We start from the raw sequence: 16,989 nt of genomic DNA, 5'->3' as shown, positions 1-16,989 counted from the left end.
CTGCAAACTCCTGAGAAGTAGAAGTGCTGGTGTACTTTCTTCACAATGGCATGAGTGTGTTGGGTCCAGAAAATGTCCTCCCAGTTAGCGACTCCAGGAATTTAAATTTCCTCACCTCTCCCCTGATTCCCCAATGAGTACTACATCTTACACCCCTGCTGTTCCCTTCCTAAAGTCCATAATCAGCCAGCTTTGGTGAGATTGAGTGTGAGGTTGTTGTTACTACACCATTCAGACATATTTTCAATCTCCCTCATGTATGCTGACTCATCACCCTTCCTTACACAACCCACTACCGTGGTCTTGTCAGTTATTGCTGTTCTGAGCCACATAGTCATAGGTGTAAAGTGAGTAGAGCAGGGGGCTAAGAACACAGCCCTGTGGTGCTCCAGTACTGATGGAGATTGTGTAGGGGATATTCTTAACCAATCGTCACTGATAGTGGTCAGGAGTGAGGAAATCCTGGATCCAATTACACAGTGGAGTATTGAGGCCCAGGTCTTGGAGTTTGCCGATTAGTTTTAAGGGGGGGTCATAGTGCTGAATACTCAAATATAGTCAATAAAGAGCATCCTGATATATGCATCTTTGCTGTCCAGGAGTTCCAGGGCTTTAGGTAGACCCAGTGAGATGGCATCTGCCAGAGACCTGATGCTACAGTGGGCAAGTTGGAATGTATCCATGTTGTTCCATCGCTCAGACAGATGTTGATATATTTCGACACCAGCCTCTCAAAAGACTTCATCACAGCAGGGGATTTAACATAGTCAATATTCATTTGAAACATCTTTATGTGAAAGGATTAAAACTCCAATAATCTGCAATCTCATCATTCAGTAATCCCAATGATTGAGCATTAGTTCACTGGGTAATGTTTGTGGCATTCCCTTCTGACATGCTGGGCCCCAATTCCCACCTTCCCATCCACTCGCCTGCACTTTCAACTGATCAAGATCCCATTTCCTAAACTCCCTTCAAATCTAGTACACCAGGAAATTTATCATACGGTGCAATATTATGGGAACCAATGCTAATATCATGCCAGTGACCCGGGTACAAATCCGACACTGTCTGCAAGCACTTTTCAAGATCTTCCCCACCACCCAGATGCTCTGGGTTCCTCCCACCCTCCAAAAACATACGGGGTTTGTTGCTTAATTTCTGTATTTGAGAGGCATGGGCTTGTTCGCCAGGACAGCCTGTTACCATCTAAAAAAAATCTAAAACTAGTGTGTCAAATATGTTAATATGAATAACATCCAAGAGTCTGGAAAATTTACTTGGCAGCACCACCATAATCTTGAGCATGTTGGATGATCAGATTTTTTAATTTATTTTTTTTTTTAAATTTAGACATACAGCGCGGTAACAGGCCCTTTCGGCCCATGAGTCCATCCACCCAATTGACCTACGACCCTTAAGGGTGGGAGGGAACCCAAGTGCCCAGGGAAAGCCCACACAAAGGGAGAACGTAGAAGCTCCTTACAGACAGTGCCAGATTCAAACCCCGGGCCCAATCGCTGGCGGTGTAACACCACTGCATTAACCACTATTCCAGTTGTGCCTTATTCAGATGAAATAAATTGGAGATAAAAAAAATTGGAGATATTTTTTAATATGAAGAATAGGCTTGAGCTACAGAATGATAATGATCAGCTGTAAACTCAGCAGGACATTAACCAACGGAAATTTAATTCTAATTAGTAAGCGGTGATATATTTTGGAAAGGGATAGGAGTTCTAGTAAGTGCAACATGTACATGAAAGGTGGGGCCCAAGAACGGAGGAATTAAGGGATATTAGTGAACAAGCACAAAGATTCTTGAAGGTAGAAGCACAAGTCGATGAATGTGTTGAAGCGTGCATATGTTTATTAGCCGGGGCACGAAATGCTCTTGCTACATCTTCATAACACACTGGTTAGGCCACAAAATAGCATGTGTAGCTCTCGTTATGATCCTATGGGAAGGGAGTTTATTGCTGGAGATTCCGCAGATTGTTTTCTGGAAAGGAAGGGTTCTTCTTTTTGAGGAGAGTCTGGGTTTGTTTAGCTGGGAGCAGAGGAGGGACCAGAATGAGAAAACCACGAGGGCAAAATGCATAGACAGCAAGAAACCTCTCCCCTCGGCAGAGGATATAGATTTGTGCAGAGTACTGGATTTCTATAAAAGGGGAACAATCAGAGTGATAAAGTAATCGGAAACACACTGTCGGAGAAAGAATCACTCTCATATTTCAGAAGCATCTTGATGAGCACTTGAACCACCAAGGAATAAAAGGATTAAATGCATGAAAGTGGGATTAGTATGCATGGGTACTTGTTGCTCAGCAGAAACATGCTGGGCCAAACTACCTGCTTCTATACTGTATGGCCATAATCACCTAGCAGCACCCTGAAGGACAATAGCTGACACTATTTTTCTTTTGATGTCTTCAAAGGAAACTCCAAGTCATGTGAAACACGAAAATCTGCAGACACCGTGGTTGAACTAACTCCAAGTCGCATAACCACCTCATTGGGAATAGGTTTTCCTTTTCTGAGGAGCACATTTGCAAAGTTATTTTGGGCAGTTCATCTCAATCTGTTCAGCAGATTCTGCTGGTTAATCCATGAACTCCTGAAATGGGATGATTTCAAAGAGAGAATTTGAAATATATCCATTAATGTTAGTTTTGGGGGGGGGGGGGGGAATAAAAGTAGTTCAAAGAATATTCCATGCAATTGCTCTTTTTAGCATAATTAAATAACATGCATTTCACACGCTACCTATCAAAATACTCCCAGGCATTTATCCGAAGGTAGAACCAAGCTAAAATATTCTATAAATACCAAAAAGATACGATGATGCATTCCATTGCTTTGTTGATTGGTGGTAATATTTTGACGCCTGCAAATTTATTAAAATACATTATACTGTACTTTCCCGCATCTGTCCTTTAAATCTTGTTCATTTATGCCTCATCAGTCAAGAATTCCAAAGCCTCAGGAACCTTGCATGGTTCATTATTGTTGCCGTGCATTACTGGAGTGATATGTTATGCACTATACTACTCAATCAGAAACAAAAGCAGGTCACATGGAAATCATCACTAGTACCAGAAGTATACATTGAGAATTCTGGACCATAAATTTTCCATCCCATAATATGTTCCAATAATTGCTAACTAAAATCCATCCTCCACATGCCAAACATTCACAGCTGCTAAACAATACTTGCCATGTTGAAAGAAATAATTCCAAAGGCATTATCATTGGACAGAATGGTTACTCTGGCAACATTGGGAATTCCAAGCACAACTTCTTCAAATGTTTCCTAAAAAGAAAAACAGTTTAGAAATCCAGGATTTTATGCACATGTCCAGTTCAACTGGTTATCCACCCTCATACACTTTAAAAAAATAATATTCTGATATGCTAATGTTTGCCTTTAAATTTGCAGGAAAGAAAGATGTTACTAGCATGAGTGGTTATTCCAGACTGAATTTTTTTTTAAACATTTCCTAATAAATTTGCAGCAAATTTCGGAATTTATTAACCAAACTAAAAAATATACCTGCCAGACATATTTTTAAAAGTGAAGAAGAATTACATTTTATTCAACACCTTTTGAAAAATTTCATGATCTAAAACTTCTCCAGACAGATAGTTCTTTGGGGACCTTAGTGCCATTAACTCAAGTTGATAAGGTATTTAGAAACTCATTTATCATGATTTGACAATCTGTTTAAGACACCATGGCAATAAGACACTAGGTACAAAGTATGCAGTTCTTTTTGAAAATGACATTTCCTTTCAGACCAAAGTTTTTATACATTATCCTTTGACTTCAATGTTTAAAAAGTGGAATTCTCTTCCTAGGTTCAGGTCAAAGGTCTCTACAGTCAGTTTCAGACAGCAAATTGAATGGTTGTGGGAAGACAAATACCTTCCTTTATATAAAATCTGGATGCATCAATGTAATACACCATTATATTAAAGAAAACATCTGAAAAACAAAATGTATCAAAATCTTTCCTGATTATCACACTGTGACAACAAGTTGTAAGAAAAAAAATCTTCTTTAATAACGTCATGAGAATTAACAAGACACTTTTGCTCAAAATCAGTTCTCAAAGTAAGGAAAGTTCCTCTGGTAAACAGCAAAAAGTAAAATTAATTACACTAATTACGGTACATTCAGACAAAAAAATTTGGAATTTCATTTATGAAATCCAATCTGAAATCTACAGCAAATGGAAATAAGTGGATAATTTAATGGATATGGGATTTTCAAAAATAATTATGTAATAGCTTCTTGAATGAAATTATCTGGCCCACAAGATCTCAGGCATTGTCATGCTATTTATAAAATACTAGTTAAAGGTACTCATAACTATGAGATGGCATGGTTCAAATTCGGCACTGTCTGGAGTTTGTACTTCCTCTCTGCCACCATGTGATGTGGGTTTCCTCTGGTTTCACCTTACATTCCAAAAACAGACAGATTAGTAGGTTGTATTCGGGCAGCTCACCCTTGTGGGCTGGAAGGGCCTGTTAACAGTACTGTATCTCAATCAAAATTTAAAAATTAAGAATGCAAATTTCATTTAAACATTGTTAATTTGACATTGCCACACTTGTTTCAAATGGATTGGAAAATGATCAAATGCATTTCTAATGCATTTATATTTGCACAAAATTCTAAGTATCAGGACATTTTTAATTAAGTTGAAGTGCACATGTACAAGACTTCAATTCTTTAATTTGATTGTCAAAATATTATCCAATGTTTTGAGCCTTTTAAAGTATACTAAACTCCACGATATTAAAAAAAGTAATTGTATTTATTTTGATTTTCTGAAGCCTCATGAAAAATATTGAGGCTCCACATTATACGACCCATATTTGCTTGATCCAAAGCCTGAAAGTTAAACAATCTACTCCATTATCAAAAGTTTCCATAACAACTTACTTAGCATCTTACTGATCACACATTTAATCATGAATGATTCCATCTACACCTTAAAATACCTGCAGTTGCAATTTCATTAGATTCAGACCTCATTAATGCAGGAGTTCCTTTTTATTCTCATAATACTGTACAATAGCAATTTAACATCAACATATAAAGGTTTTGGTGTCAAGCTTTGAAGCAGAATTTCCATTAATTTCATTGTTGCATTTCAAAAAGTACATTGTATTTTGAAAAATAAGTTTCATGTTATGCTGGAGCATCACTGGTTATTTTACTATAACTTAGTTCTGAAATTGCATTCCTTAAACTGTTATCAGTTGGGCATTATGTACAGCTTTCTGCCACAGTAAAATATATTCCACATAATATTTAAAAACAAGGAACTATGTTTAAATACTATTATTATAAATATTAAAGACATTGAAATGAAGCCACAAATTTTACATTTCCATTAATTTATCATGTGTGTCCTCCAATTGCCAGAATGTATGCTTGACATGCAAAGCTTGGTACTTGGACTGCTTATTTTTCCAATCTATCACCAAGTTTCTAAACAAAATAAAGCTAATATTTATACTTATTTTGTGATTCCCACTTGATACAGAGCAAACGACATTGAAAAAATATTACGTTGAAAAATAAGAGCAGCCATAAGATGAATGAATGGTAAATATTTCTGTGCATTCTGTCTGGCTTTGTGGAAAACCATCTCAACACTCATCTACCTCGTCAAGTTTATTGTGATCAGATTGCACAAGTGCACCCCAGCAGCGTTCTCTGGTACTCAGTGCAAAACATGCAGACACAAATTAACCCATCTAACGTGATACCGCCATTTTGAATCAGTGAAGCTCTCATGTACTGGTCAAAGGTACAGCTGCAAGGGCAAGATTTCCCCCAACTGCTCAAGTGGGGCTCTGATGGCATTGGAATCAACGGCGCTCTTGTGTACTGTTCAAAGATACAGCTCAGGAGGAGATCTGCCTCAAGGCATACAGCAAAAATCTACAAGACAAACAGCCCCCTGGCTGTAGTGCCAAAGGCTTCCCCAAATATGGCACAGATGCACATACAAATGATGCATATGCAGGACAAGCATTTCATCTATACAAATAAATAAATAAAGTTTGCTTTGTACACAAGTCTTGGATGGTTTAGTGTGAACAGTTCCTTTGGTTGTTTAACATCCTCACTTCCTCAGCCTGGTGGTGCTGGCTCTGATATTCCTGTATCTCTTCCCCGACGGGAGCAGCTGAAAGACGCTGCATGGAATGGATTCACAAGGATTTTGTACACCCCCTTCAGACAATGATCCCAGATCAATAGTCAATGTGGGGGAGAGTCTTCCATGATCTTCTCTGCCACTCATAGTCCTATGGATTGTCCTCCAATCCATTTCTCTGCAGCAACATGGTGATGCAGCCGGCTACGACACTCTCCATAGAGCTCCTGTAGAAGGTTCGCATCATGGTGGCCAGTAGCCTTACCTACTTCAGTCTTTTCAGGAAGTGCAGTCGCTGTTGCACCTTCCTGACAAGTGAGGAATGTTGAGAGTCCATGGTAGATCACTAGTTAAGTGAACTCCAAGGAATTCTCCACTCTCTCTACTTCGGAGTTGTTGATGTGTAGTGGAGTGCAGTTATTCCTGGTACTCCTGAAGTTCACGATCATCCTCATCTTGTCCATGTTGAGGCTCAGGTTTTTTTTAATTTTTTTATTTTTCACACTATGAACCATAATGACCAAAATATATACAGACATTTTTCTATTGAATATATAGTGTCATTTTCTCCCCTTTTTCCCTCCTCCCTTCCCTCCCTCCCTCACCCCCCCTTCCCATTTATTCAAAGTTCAATCTATATGATACATTAAACCCATTAAACAATGTCAACACTTAATAAAAATAAACAAGAAATTTATGTCTTTTACTTTTACATACTGAGTCAGTTCATTTCGTTGTCTTCTCCTTCTGTCATTTTAGGTGGTGGAGGTTCATGGTAGGATTTCTCTATTGTGTTTCATGTATGGTTCCCATATTTGTTCGAATATTATGATGTTATTTCTTAAATTATATATTATTTTTTCTAATGGAATACATTTATTTATTTCTATGTACCATTGTTGTATTCTCAAGTTATCTTCTAATTTCCAGGTTGACAGAATACATTTTTTTGCTATGGCTAGGGCTATCATAATAAATCTTTTTTGTGTTCCATCCAAATCGAGTCCAAATTCTTTATTTCTTATATTACTTAGAAGGAAGATCTCTGGATTTTTTGGTATATTGCTTTTTGTGATTTTATTTAATATCTGGTTTAGATCTTCCCAAATTTTTTTCACTTTCTCACATGTCCAAATTGCATGTACTGTTGTTCCAGTTTCCTTTTTACAGCGAAAACATCTGTCTGATACTTTTGGGCCCCATTTATTTAACTTTTGGGGTGTGATGTATAGCCTGTGTAACCAATTATATTGTATCATGCATAACCTCGTGTTTATTGTATTTCTCATAGTTCCAGAGCATAGCTTTTCCCATGCTTCATTCTTTATCTTTATGTTTAGATCTTGTTCCCATTTTTGTTTAGGTTTACAGCTTGTTTCCTCATTCTCCTTTTCTTGCAGTTAGATGTACATGTTTGTTATAATTTTTTTAATTATCATTGTGTCTGTAATCACATATTCAAAATTACTTCTTTCTGGTAACCTCAGACTGTTTCCCAATTTGTCCTTCAAGTAGGTTTTCAGTTGGTGGTATGCAAACATTGTAACGTGAGTTATATTTGTCCTTCATTTGTTCAAAAGATGATAATTTATTTCCCGAAAAACAATTTTCTATTTTTTTGATCCCTTTTCTCTCCCATTCTCTGAAGGAAAGGTTATCTATTGTGAAAGGGATTAGTTGATTTTGTGTCAATATTAATTTTGGTAGTTGATAATTTATTTTATTCCTTTCTACGTGAATCTTCTTCCAAATGGTGAGCAGATGGTGCAATACTGGTGAAATCCTATGTTGCACCAATTTTTCATCCCACTTATATAGTATATGTTCAGGTATTACTCCCCTATTTTATCTAGCTCTAATCTGGTTTTTCCCTTGTTTGATAAAAATCTGATAGGTATCTTAATTGTGCTGCTCTATAATAATTCTTAAAGTTTGGTAGTTGTAAGCCTCCTTGTTTGTACCATTCTGTTAATTTATCTAGCGCTATCCTCAGTTTCCCCCCTTTCCATAAGAATTTCCTTATTTTTTTCTTTAGCTCCTTGAAGAATTTCTCTGTTAGGTGAATTGGTAATGATTGAAATAGGTATTGTATCCTTGGGAAGATGTTCATTTTAATACAGTTTATCCTTCCTATCAGTGTTATTGGTAAGTTTTTCCATTGCTCCAGGTCTTCTTGTAATTTTTTCATTAATAGCTGATAATTTAGTTTGTATAGATGGCCGAGATTATTATTTAGTTGTATACCTAGGTATCGAATTGCTTGTGTGTGCCATTTAAATGTGATTCTTTCTTAAACTTTGTGAAATCCACATTATTCATTTGCATTGCTTCACTTTCATTTGCGTTGATCTTGTACCCCGATACTTCTCCATATTCCTTCAATTTCTTATGTAATTCTTTTATTGATATTTCTGGCTCTGTTAAGTATATTATAACATCATCTGCAAATAGACTGATTTTATATTCCTTCTCTTTTATTTTTATCCCTCTTATTTTATTTTCTGTTCTTATCAGTTCTGCTAGTGGTTATATAGCTAACGCGAACAGTGAGGGAGATAGTGGACATCCCTGTCTTGTTGATCTGCTTAATTTAAATTGGTTTCATATATATCCATTTACTGTCACTTTCGCCAATGGTCCCTTAGATAATGCTTTAATCCAATTAATATATTTCTCTGGTATGTTGAATTTTTGTAGTACTTTGAATAAATAATTCCATTCTACACTGTCAAAGGCTTTTTCTGCGTCTAAAACAATCACTACCATTGGAGTTTTGTTTCCTTGTACTGCATGGATTAAGTTAATGAATTTACAGATATTGTTCGTTGTTAGTCTTTTTTTTTAAATCCAGTTTGATCTAGTTTTACTATTTTTGGTACGCAGTCGGCCAATCTGTTTGCTAATAGTTTAGCTATTATCTTATAATCTGTGTTAAGTAGAGATATTGGTCTCTACACTGCTGGTGTTAGTGGATCTTTCCCCGTCTTTGGTATTACTGTAATTATTGCTGTTTTGCATGAATCTGGTATGTTTTGTGTTTTTTCAATCTGGTACATTACTTCCAGGAGAGGAGGAATTAATAAGTCTTTAAATGTTTGATAAAATTATATTGGGAGTCCGTCCTCTCCCGTTGCTTTATTGTTCAGTAGTTTTTTTTTAATATCTCTTGTTTTTTTAATATCTCCTGTATTTCTTCTATTTCAAATGGTTTTATTAATTTATTTTGCTGCTCTGTTTGCAATTTCGGTAGTTCAATTTTAGTCAGAAATTCATCTATTTTGTCTTCTTTCCCTTCATTTTCAGTTTGATATAGTTGCTCATAGAATTCCCTGAAGTTTTCATTGATCTCCATTGGATTATATGTAATTTGTTTGTCCTTTTCCTTGATACCAATACCATTCTTTTAGTTTGTTCTGTTTTAAGCTGCCATGCTAGTATTTTGTGCATTTTTCTCCTAGCTCATAATACTTCTGTTTTGTCTTCATTATGTTCTTCTCCACCTTATACGTTTGTAGTGTTTCATATTTTATTTTTTTGTCTGTCAATTCTCTTCTTTTAGTTGTATCTTCCTTTATTGCTAATTCTTTTTCTGTATTTGTTATTTCCCTTTCCAATTGTTCTATTTCCCGATTGTAGTCCTTCTTCATCTTAATTACATAACTTATTATCTATCCTCTGATGAACGCTTTCATTGCGTCCCATAGTATAAACATATCTTTCACTGTATTTATTTCAAAGTACATTTTAATTTGTCGCTCAATGAATTCTCTAAAATCCTGTCTTTTAAGTAGCATGGAGTTTAATCTCCATCTATACATTCTCGGTGGGATGTCCTCCTGAGTGATCCGATAACAATCTAGCTTTATATTCCATTTTCCTAACTCTCTCTTGAATTTGGGAAGACAACAGGAACAGGTCTATCCTTGAGTATGTTTTATGTCTACACGAATAATATGAGTATTCCTTCTCCTTTGGATGTTGACTCCTCCATATATCCAATAGTTGCATTTCCTGCATCGATTTAATTATAAATTTGGTTATTTTGTTCTTTGGCTCAGGTTGTTACTCTTGTACTATTTCTCAAGGTTTTCTACCTCATCTTTGTCAAATTATCAGAGTGATGGACAAAATCATCAAATGTGTTATGAGCCCCCAAATGCTCACTGATTTTAACCTACACGCTAACAGTTGGTTTGATTCTGGTTGGATATCTTAGCATTGGACCCTGCTCCAAATCTGGGCAAAATTACAGAATTCTGATGTGATGCAAGAGAGTGAATTCCCGTGAAGGTAAGCCACATTTTACAAAATAGAGCACCAAGGAGCCAACTGAAACATAAATCACAGGAAAGCAGAGCAGAATCTCTCTATCAACCCCTTATAGATTTTTACTCACCTCCCGTCTAGGTCTGGAACAAAGCGTTTGTGCATGGCCTCCATTTGATTGAAGGGAGGTAACTTACTGCAGATGTAGTAAATGGCTTACCCACATGAATATTCCAACAGTGCTAAAGCTCATCAGTAAAATACCTGAAGACTTAGCGAGAAAACAAAAGTTTCATCTGCTTCTGGAAAATCATCGTCCTTCACTGCGACATACATAGTTTTATTTGTTTCTGTAGTCAACAACCTGGCTGCAGCAGACGTGGCCTCAAAATCACCAGTATCTTCCCCTTGGAGCTGTGAAAATTTATAATGAATACATAAGTGTGATGTCTCCCATTTTTCAGTTCATTTTATGGTGTGCCTGCAGGATTTTAAGTGACTGTGAAACTAGCAGCAAGCTCAAGGCTGAATTCTGGGAGGGCAGTTCCAAGCTCCAAGTTCAGACATTAGGTGATGATACGTGGGCTTGAGATTGATGTTGCTTTAGATGGTTGAGGCAAGCAGGCCTTAGATGAATGGGAAGGCACAGCACCTCTTTGGGGAGGTAGAAAATGCCTACGGATGCCAAGCCTCCCCCCCCACCGGCACTGACACTGAGCTTGCATGTCTCCCCATTCTTATAAGGCTTGCTTGCCTCAACCATCTAAAGCAACATCAATCTCAAGCCCACGTATCATCACCGAATGTCTGAACTTGGAACTGCCCTCCCAGAATTCAGCCTTGAGCTGTTATGGCTTGGGGTATTCCACACACACCAAATATATTTGCATATAGTTCAAGTTTAAGTTAGACAATTGCATACAAGTTGAGTTAAGTTTAGATAAGTTAATTAAATTAGAGTAGGTGTTATATAATTGTTGATTAATAATTACCCCTCCATAAATCTTCGTCCGCGAAGCCAAGCCAAAGAATAATTTAAAATATTATTTTAAATATAACACTGTCTGGGCTAACCTTTATTACTGCTGTCATGTACGTAACAGTAAGATTATATTTTAAGCTCTGAATTATACATTTAGGAATATTTCATAAGTTTCTTTGATCCATCATGGAAACCGTAACCTAATTATTTAAATCAATGATCAAGAGGAATGTCTTTGTTCCAAATATTTTGCCATACTTTAAGTGGCATTAAAAATTCTATGTAGTAATGTGTTCAATATGTTGATATTGTGGCCGAAGTTGAGCATGTCCTGGTGCCTGTTCCTCATTTCTGCAGATGCACTAAAGTGTGTCTTATCTGGGCTGCTTTGCCAAGAACATAAACTGTGGAGTTGTGAATGAGCTCAGGTCATCACACAAACCAACTTCCCCACCACCTACTCCATTTTCAATTCACACACTGCCTCAGGAAAGCAAGCATGACCCATTCCAGTCAAATGGATTCCTTCCTCCTTTAGGTAGAAGAGATACGAGTAGGAATTTGTGCACCTCCAGATTCAAGGACACTTTCTTTCAGATTCCTGAAGGGGCTTCCCAATAGTACTAGATCATGCCTTGCATCCCTTAGCTATATTTTCCTCTACCACAATGCCCTGCACTTCTGTTTTATTGGACTGTTATGATTTTATTGTTGTATTACCTAGGTATTTACAGCCTGGGTCTCAAAATAAATACTAAGCTTTTCCTTCCAACTCAGCACACGTGGAAAAAAAATAATTCAATTATACACTAAATGTGTTCAAAGCATAGATCATATGTAGCTTTTTTTCTAAAATCATATTTTTTCCCCCTAATAGTTCATCTTCATAACACAATCATGCATTCGATCATCTGTAGCAAGGTCAGATTCTTAATTCTTTGGAAATAAGACAAGTAAATTAATTTTACATTGATTTGTTTTTAAATACCACCAGAGTTCATAAATCGAAATATGAATAATATGATGTTTGAACAATCACAGTTTATAAATACTTGCCTAGACTTTACAGAAACCCAATGCATATAAACAAATAATGGTACAGATACACAATCCTTAATCTGTAATGCTCCAAAAACTGGCATTTTTTCCTGGTGCTGGTTCAGTGGAGGAAATGGGGGGGTGAAAAGAGAGCACGCGACTCGGGCGGGGGGGGGAGGGAGACGGCAGGGCGACTCGGACGGGGGGGGAGGGAGACGGCAGGGCGACTCGGACGGGGGGGGGAGGGAGACGGCAGGGCGACTCGGGCGGGGGGGGAGGGAGACGGCAGGGCGACTCGGGCTGGGGGGGGAGGGAGACGGCAGGGCGACTCGGGCGGGGGGGGAGGGAGACGGCAGGGCGACTCGGGCGGGGGGGGAGGGAGATGGCAAGGCGACTCGGGCGGGGGGGGAGGGAGACGGCAGGGCGACTCGGGCGGGGGGGGAGGGAGACGGCAGGGCGACTCGGGCGTGGGGGGAGGGAGACGGCAGGGCGACTCAGGCGGGGGGGGAGGGAGACGGCAGGGCGACTCAGGCGGGGGGGAGGGAGACGGCAGGGCGACTCGGGCGGGGTGGAGGGAGACGGCAGGGCGACTCGGGCGGGGTGGAGGGAGACGGCAGGGCGACTCGGGCGGGGGGGAGGGAGACGGCAGGGCGACTCGGGCGGGGGGAGAGAGACGACAGCATGACTCGGGCAGCGGGAAGAGAGACGACAGCGCGACTCGGGCAGTGGGGAGAGAGACGGCAGTGCGACTCGGGCAGCGCAGGGAGAGAGACGCCAGCGCAACTGGAAAGGGGTGGATACGGCAGCACAATTAGGTGGGCTTAAATCTGGGGCAGCTGGCTTTTGTTCTGAAATCCAGAAAAATCTGAAATTCAGAACACACTGTCCCACAAGGGTTCCGGTTAAAGGATGGTGTACTTGTAATATCGTATCATGTATATCTCAAAGTTAAATTATCAGCTATTATTTAACTATCCCTCTCCTCATCAATAACTGGAACATTTCACGCTTTATTGCAAAACTGGGTTATACAACATGTCAGAATATCATTTATCCAATTTTCAACTGTCCTTTCAGCAGTAATTAATCTCTTTATAGACATTTATTATCAAAGAAACAATACATGTTATGAAGAGCTGTCATTTACAATCCTAACGCATTTTCAGCTGTTTCCTGAAAACAATTTAAAATTAGTGATTTTAAAAGATTGCATCGATTCACATTTTAAAACCCAAATGAACATGTACGGAAGATTCAGCAACTATACTTAATATGCTCAGGTTTGTTTGATATTTTTTCTAGTTTTGATGAATCAGAGAATTTATTTCCATTGCTGTATGTTTTTTTTAAAATCTATATTTTCTTCATAAAATGAAAGATCTTCAAATTCTGATCACATTGGTTTTACACAAGAAAAAGTAAAGCAAGGATGCAGCTTCAACGAACATTGGATTTCTCAAAATGCACCTTTCAGGAAGAAAATTATCCCAATAAACTTCGATGGATATGTGTAGAGAAAAAGATGGGCAGATAAATAGATAAAGTAGTGAAAGAATGAAATGAATTAACATTTGGTTAAATATGTTTACCTGTCCTGACAACAATTTTACAAAAGTGAGTTAATGTAAAATGACTAAGATTTAACATGAAAGCAGATGTGAGATGGTATTGCCAAGACAATCTTTGTTCCTTACCAGTAAGAGTGCTGTGACATTGGCTGGTATTCCAATCCTTTCAATTACCAAGCGTATTACTGAAATACTTGTTTCATTCACCACAAAGTTTGTTTGACCAGCAAATCTTATTTCTGTATCTCCAAATGCAAGAGTGACGTAAAGGCCCAAAACAAGCTCAAAAACTGAGAAAACAGCAGGCATTCCTGGAAGATAAAAATTTGAGAGACCAGGTCAAACGAGAATCATTAGGATTGCAAAAATATGCATGTAGAAAGAAATCTATTTATAGATTCACAAACTATTTTCTCAATCATTTCTCTAAATATTTGTCACAAAGAACAACAATTATTATAACAGGAAACCTCTGGAAGTCAAACAACCTTAAACTCTTCCTCTACACTATTATTTTAACTCTTATAACCTATCCACTTTCACCGTTGACACAAAACATGGGAAACTCCTGCTTTGTTTCCAAACTTGAAACTTTTTTTTTTAATTTATTTTTTTTTTAATATAAATGCAGCTGCCCGACTCTGTGATACATCTCCATCATTCAACAACTCCTTGCAAGTCTCACACAACCATGCCCTCTCTTATAATCTCCAAACAGCTTTCTTCACTCATCATCCATCTAATCAATGCTTGCTGCTTCCCAACACAACTACCCCACTTTATCACATCTTGGCCAACTTTTGTCAGGAACAGATTTTCACCATTTAAAGAACAAAAGAAATAAGAGCAGGAAGAAGTTATGGATGAGCGCTGCCAAAACTGCCCGTAGAATTTCCCATCTATTCATTTTAATGGAACCTCCTAACCTCGGGACCGAAAAGCACACACTCAGCAATTAAAACATAATCAATATACAATTTTAAACCTTGTATCATTGAACTTGAACCTGCCTGTTTAGGGCAACACAGTGATTCAGCAAATGGGAAATTGGCCTCGACTTCTCAAACTGCCCTTTTGGAGTTTGCACGTTCTCCCAGTGGGTTACAGCAGGGCACGGTTAAAAATGATGTTTGATAGTCAGTGCAGACTCGGTGTGCTGAATGAACACTTGAGTCTATATTCCCATAACTATACAGCTGTGTGATTTGGAAAGGCCGAGTCAATGTTATCGAGTCGATTATTAGGAATTACAAGCATTTCAAATCTGAAATTAACTGTTTAAACAGAATTAAAGCACATGCCACCAATCATGTGGTGTTTTATGGATCAACTGTATTGCTTTTATTTTTCGAACGTGCAAATTATTTTCATTCTAAAGTTCACTCTTTACAGGAACCTCACGTTCACCAAAGACTTACTTTCAGTCATGTGTGAAGTAAACAAAAGAATTTCCCTGATATTTGTGACAAATCAGTTAAGAGGCTTTCATGATGGCATCACATTGCCAATCAGGTATCCCTGTATTAGAAAAACATGCAGCATCAAGTACATAAGAGATAGTAGGCACAGCAAAATGCACATTCAGAGAATTAGGAGATTATAATTGCAGAAGACTGGCAGTGAAAGGCTACATCCTATATACACAAACACACTCTAAATAAAATTATTGAGAAGTGAGGTCGACGATGTACCATCGCAAACAAACCCATACAGAGGGAAAGCAATAAAATAAATTGTTAGTTGTTCATAGAGTCCATACTATAGATTTGACAAATAATTTGACAATTATTTTAAACATTTCTATGTCACTGAAGCAGTGACACAACAAAACAATGGTAGCAGGCAGCATTTGAAGAATTGTACAAATATCACTTGGACACCAAAGACCAGATCATAAAATTTGAAAACAAAATCTCAAAGTTGTCTTGAGGTTTTAAGCCCTCCTTCAAAATCCACTGAGTAAGCTTTTGGTTCCTCACAAAGGCTGATAATACACAATCAAAGTACAGGGTAGTTTGGAATCTTTAAAACAAAAACTCCAACTCTGAATGAAAAATTAATTATGATGAATTTATCACTTGACAAGCCTCATCAGATGGTGGCAGTCATGATTTTGTATTTGATGATGCCACAAGATTATGGACATAAACAACACGAGAAGGCCATTCAGCTGCTCAGGCTTGCCCACTGTGGCTGATCTAAAATATCTCCCATCAACTTCCCACCCTATAACCATGATTACTTTTTTTTAATCTATCCGAGCCTCACTGCCTGCCTTTGCCCCTACTTCTGTATCATCTGCAGTTCTGGCCACATTACATTTGTTTCTTTCCTTTAACCCATCCATGTATTTATTTAATTAATAGCATCAGTGTGGCCTGCCATTCAACCACTCACCCACCATCCGACCCACACATGATAAAAGGTTACCTGCCCCAGGTATAGATCATCAGTATTACCTATGACTGAAATTATTTAAATACCTTTCACATATGCCAAATATTTCCAAACAGACTGGTTGATCTGTTATTATTTCTTTCTTCTCCGATGTTGCTTTCAAATATTTCTCTTTCAAAAAAAGGACATTGGATGCATCAAGTCTGCTTGAACCCCTGGAACATATCCATGAAACTCATTCCCCTCAATAGATTCTCTCCCATGTACTTAACAATTGTCCCCTGATTCTCATGTTCCCCTCACCAAGACAGCATATCTGGCCAATTAACCTTCCAATCAACACATCTTTGTGACAGGGAAGGAAGCTGGAGCACATTGGGGAAAACCTACCGCATAAAAAAAAGTGCCCCCTCACAAGTTGGGAATGAACTGTTACAACTGCTGTATCACTGTGTCACTCTTGCACCATGCAAGCTTCCATACTGTAACTGATACAGCAACACATGATTCTCCATTGTCATCTCATGAAAAGTTAGCTTTACTGCCAACAGAGAGGTCATTT

At 38.1% G+C, this 16,989-nt stretch overlaps 1 protein-coding gene across 1 annotated transcript in view; it reads right to left on the bottom strand.

The window, feature by feature from the left end:
* The window catches only part of adgrv1 (adhesion G protein-coupled receptor V1), a 537,083-nt gene extending 522,744 nt beyond the window's left edge, over positions 1 to 14,339 (bottom strand). The window contains exons 1-3 of the mRNA XM_069918000.1: positions 14,157 to 14,339; positions 10,707 to 10,856; positions 3,218 to 3,313 (exon numbers count right to left, since the gene is read on the bottom strand). Of these exons, the coding sequence (XP_069774101.1) occupies positions 3,218 to 3,313; positions 10,707 to 10,856; positions 14,157 to 14,339 (429 nt within the window). The remainder of the gene's footprint in view (positions 1 to 3,217; positions 3,314 to 10,706; positions 10,857 to 14,156) is intronic.
* Positions 14,340 to 16,989: the final 2,650 nt, after the last annotated feature.

The sequence above is a fragment of the Narcine bancroftii genome, chromosome 1, assembly GCF_036971445.1.
Source record: "Narcine bancroftii isolate sNarBan1 chromosome 1, sNarBan1.hap1, whole genome shotgun sequence".
NCBI lineage: Eukaryota > Metazoa > Chordata > Chondrichthyes > Torpediniformes > Narcinidae > Narcine > Narcine bancroftii.
This window is presented reverse-complemented; position numbering and strand designations above follow the sequence as displayed.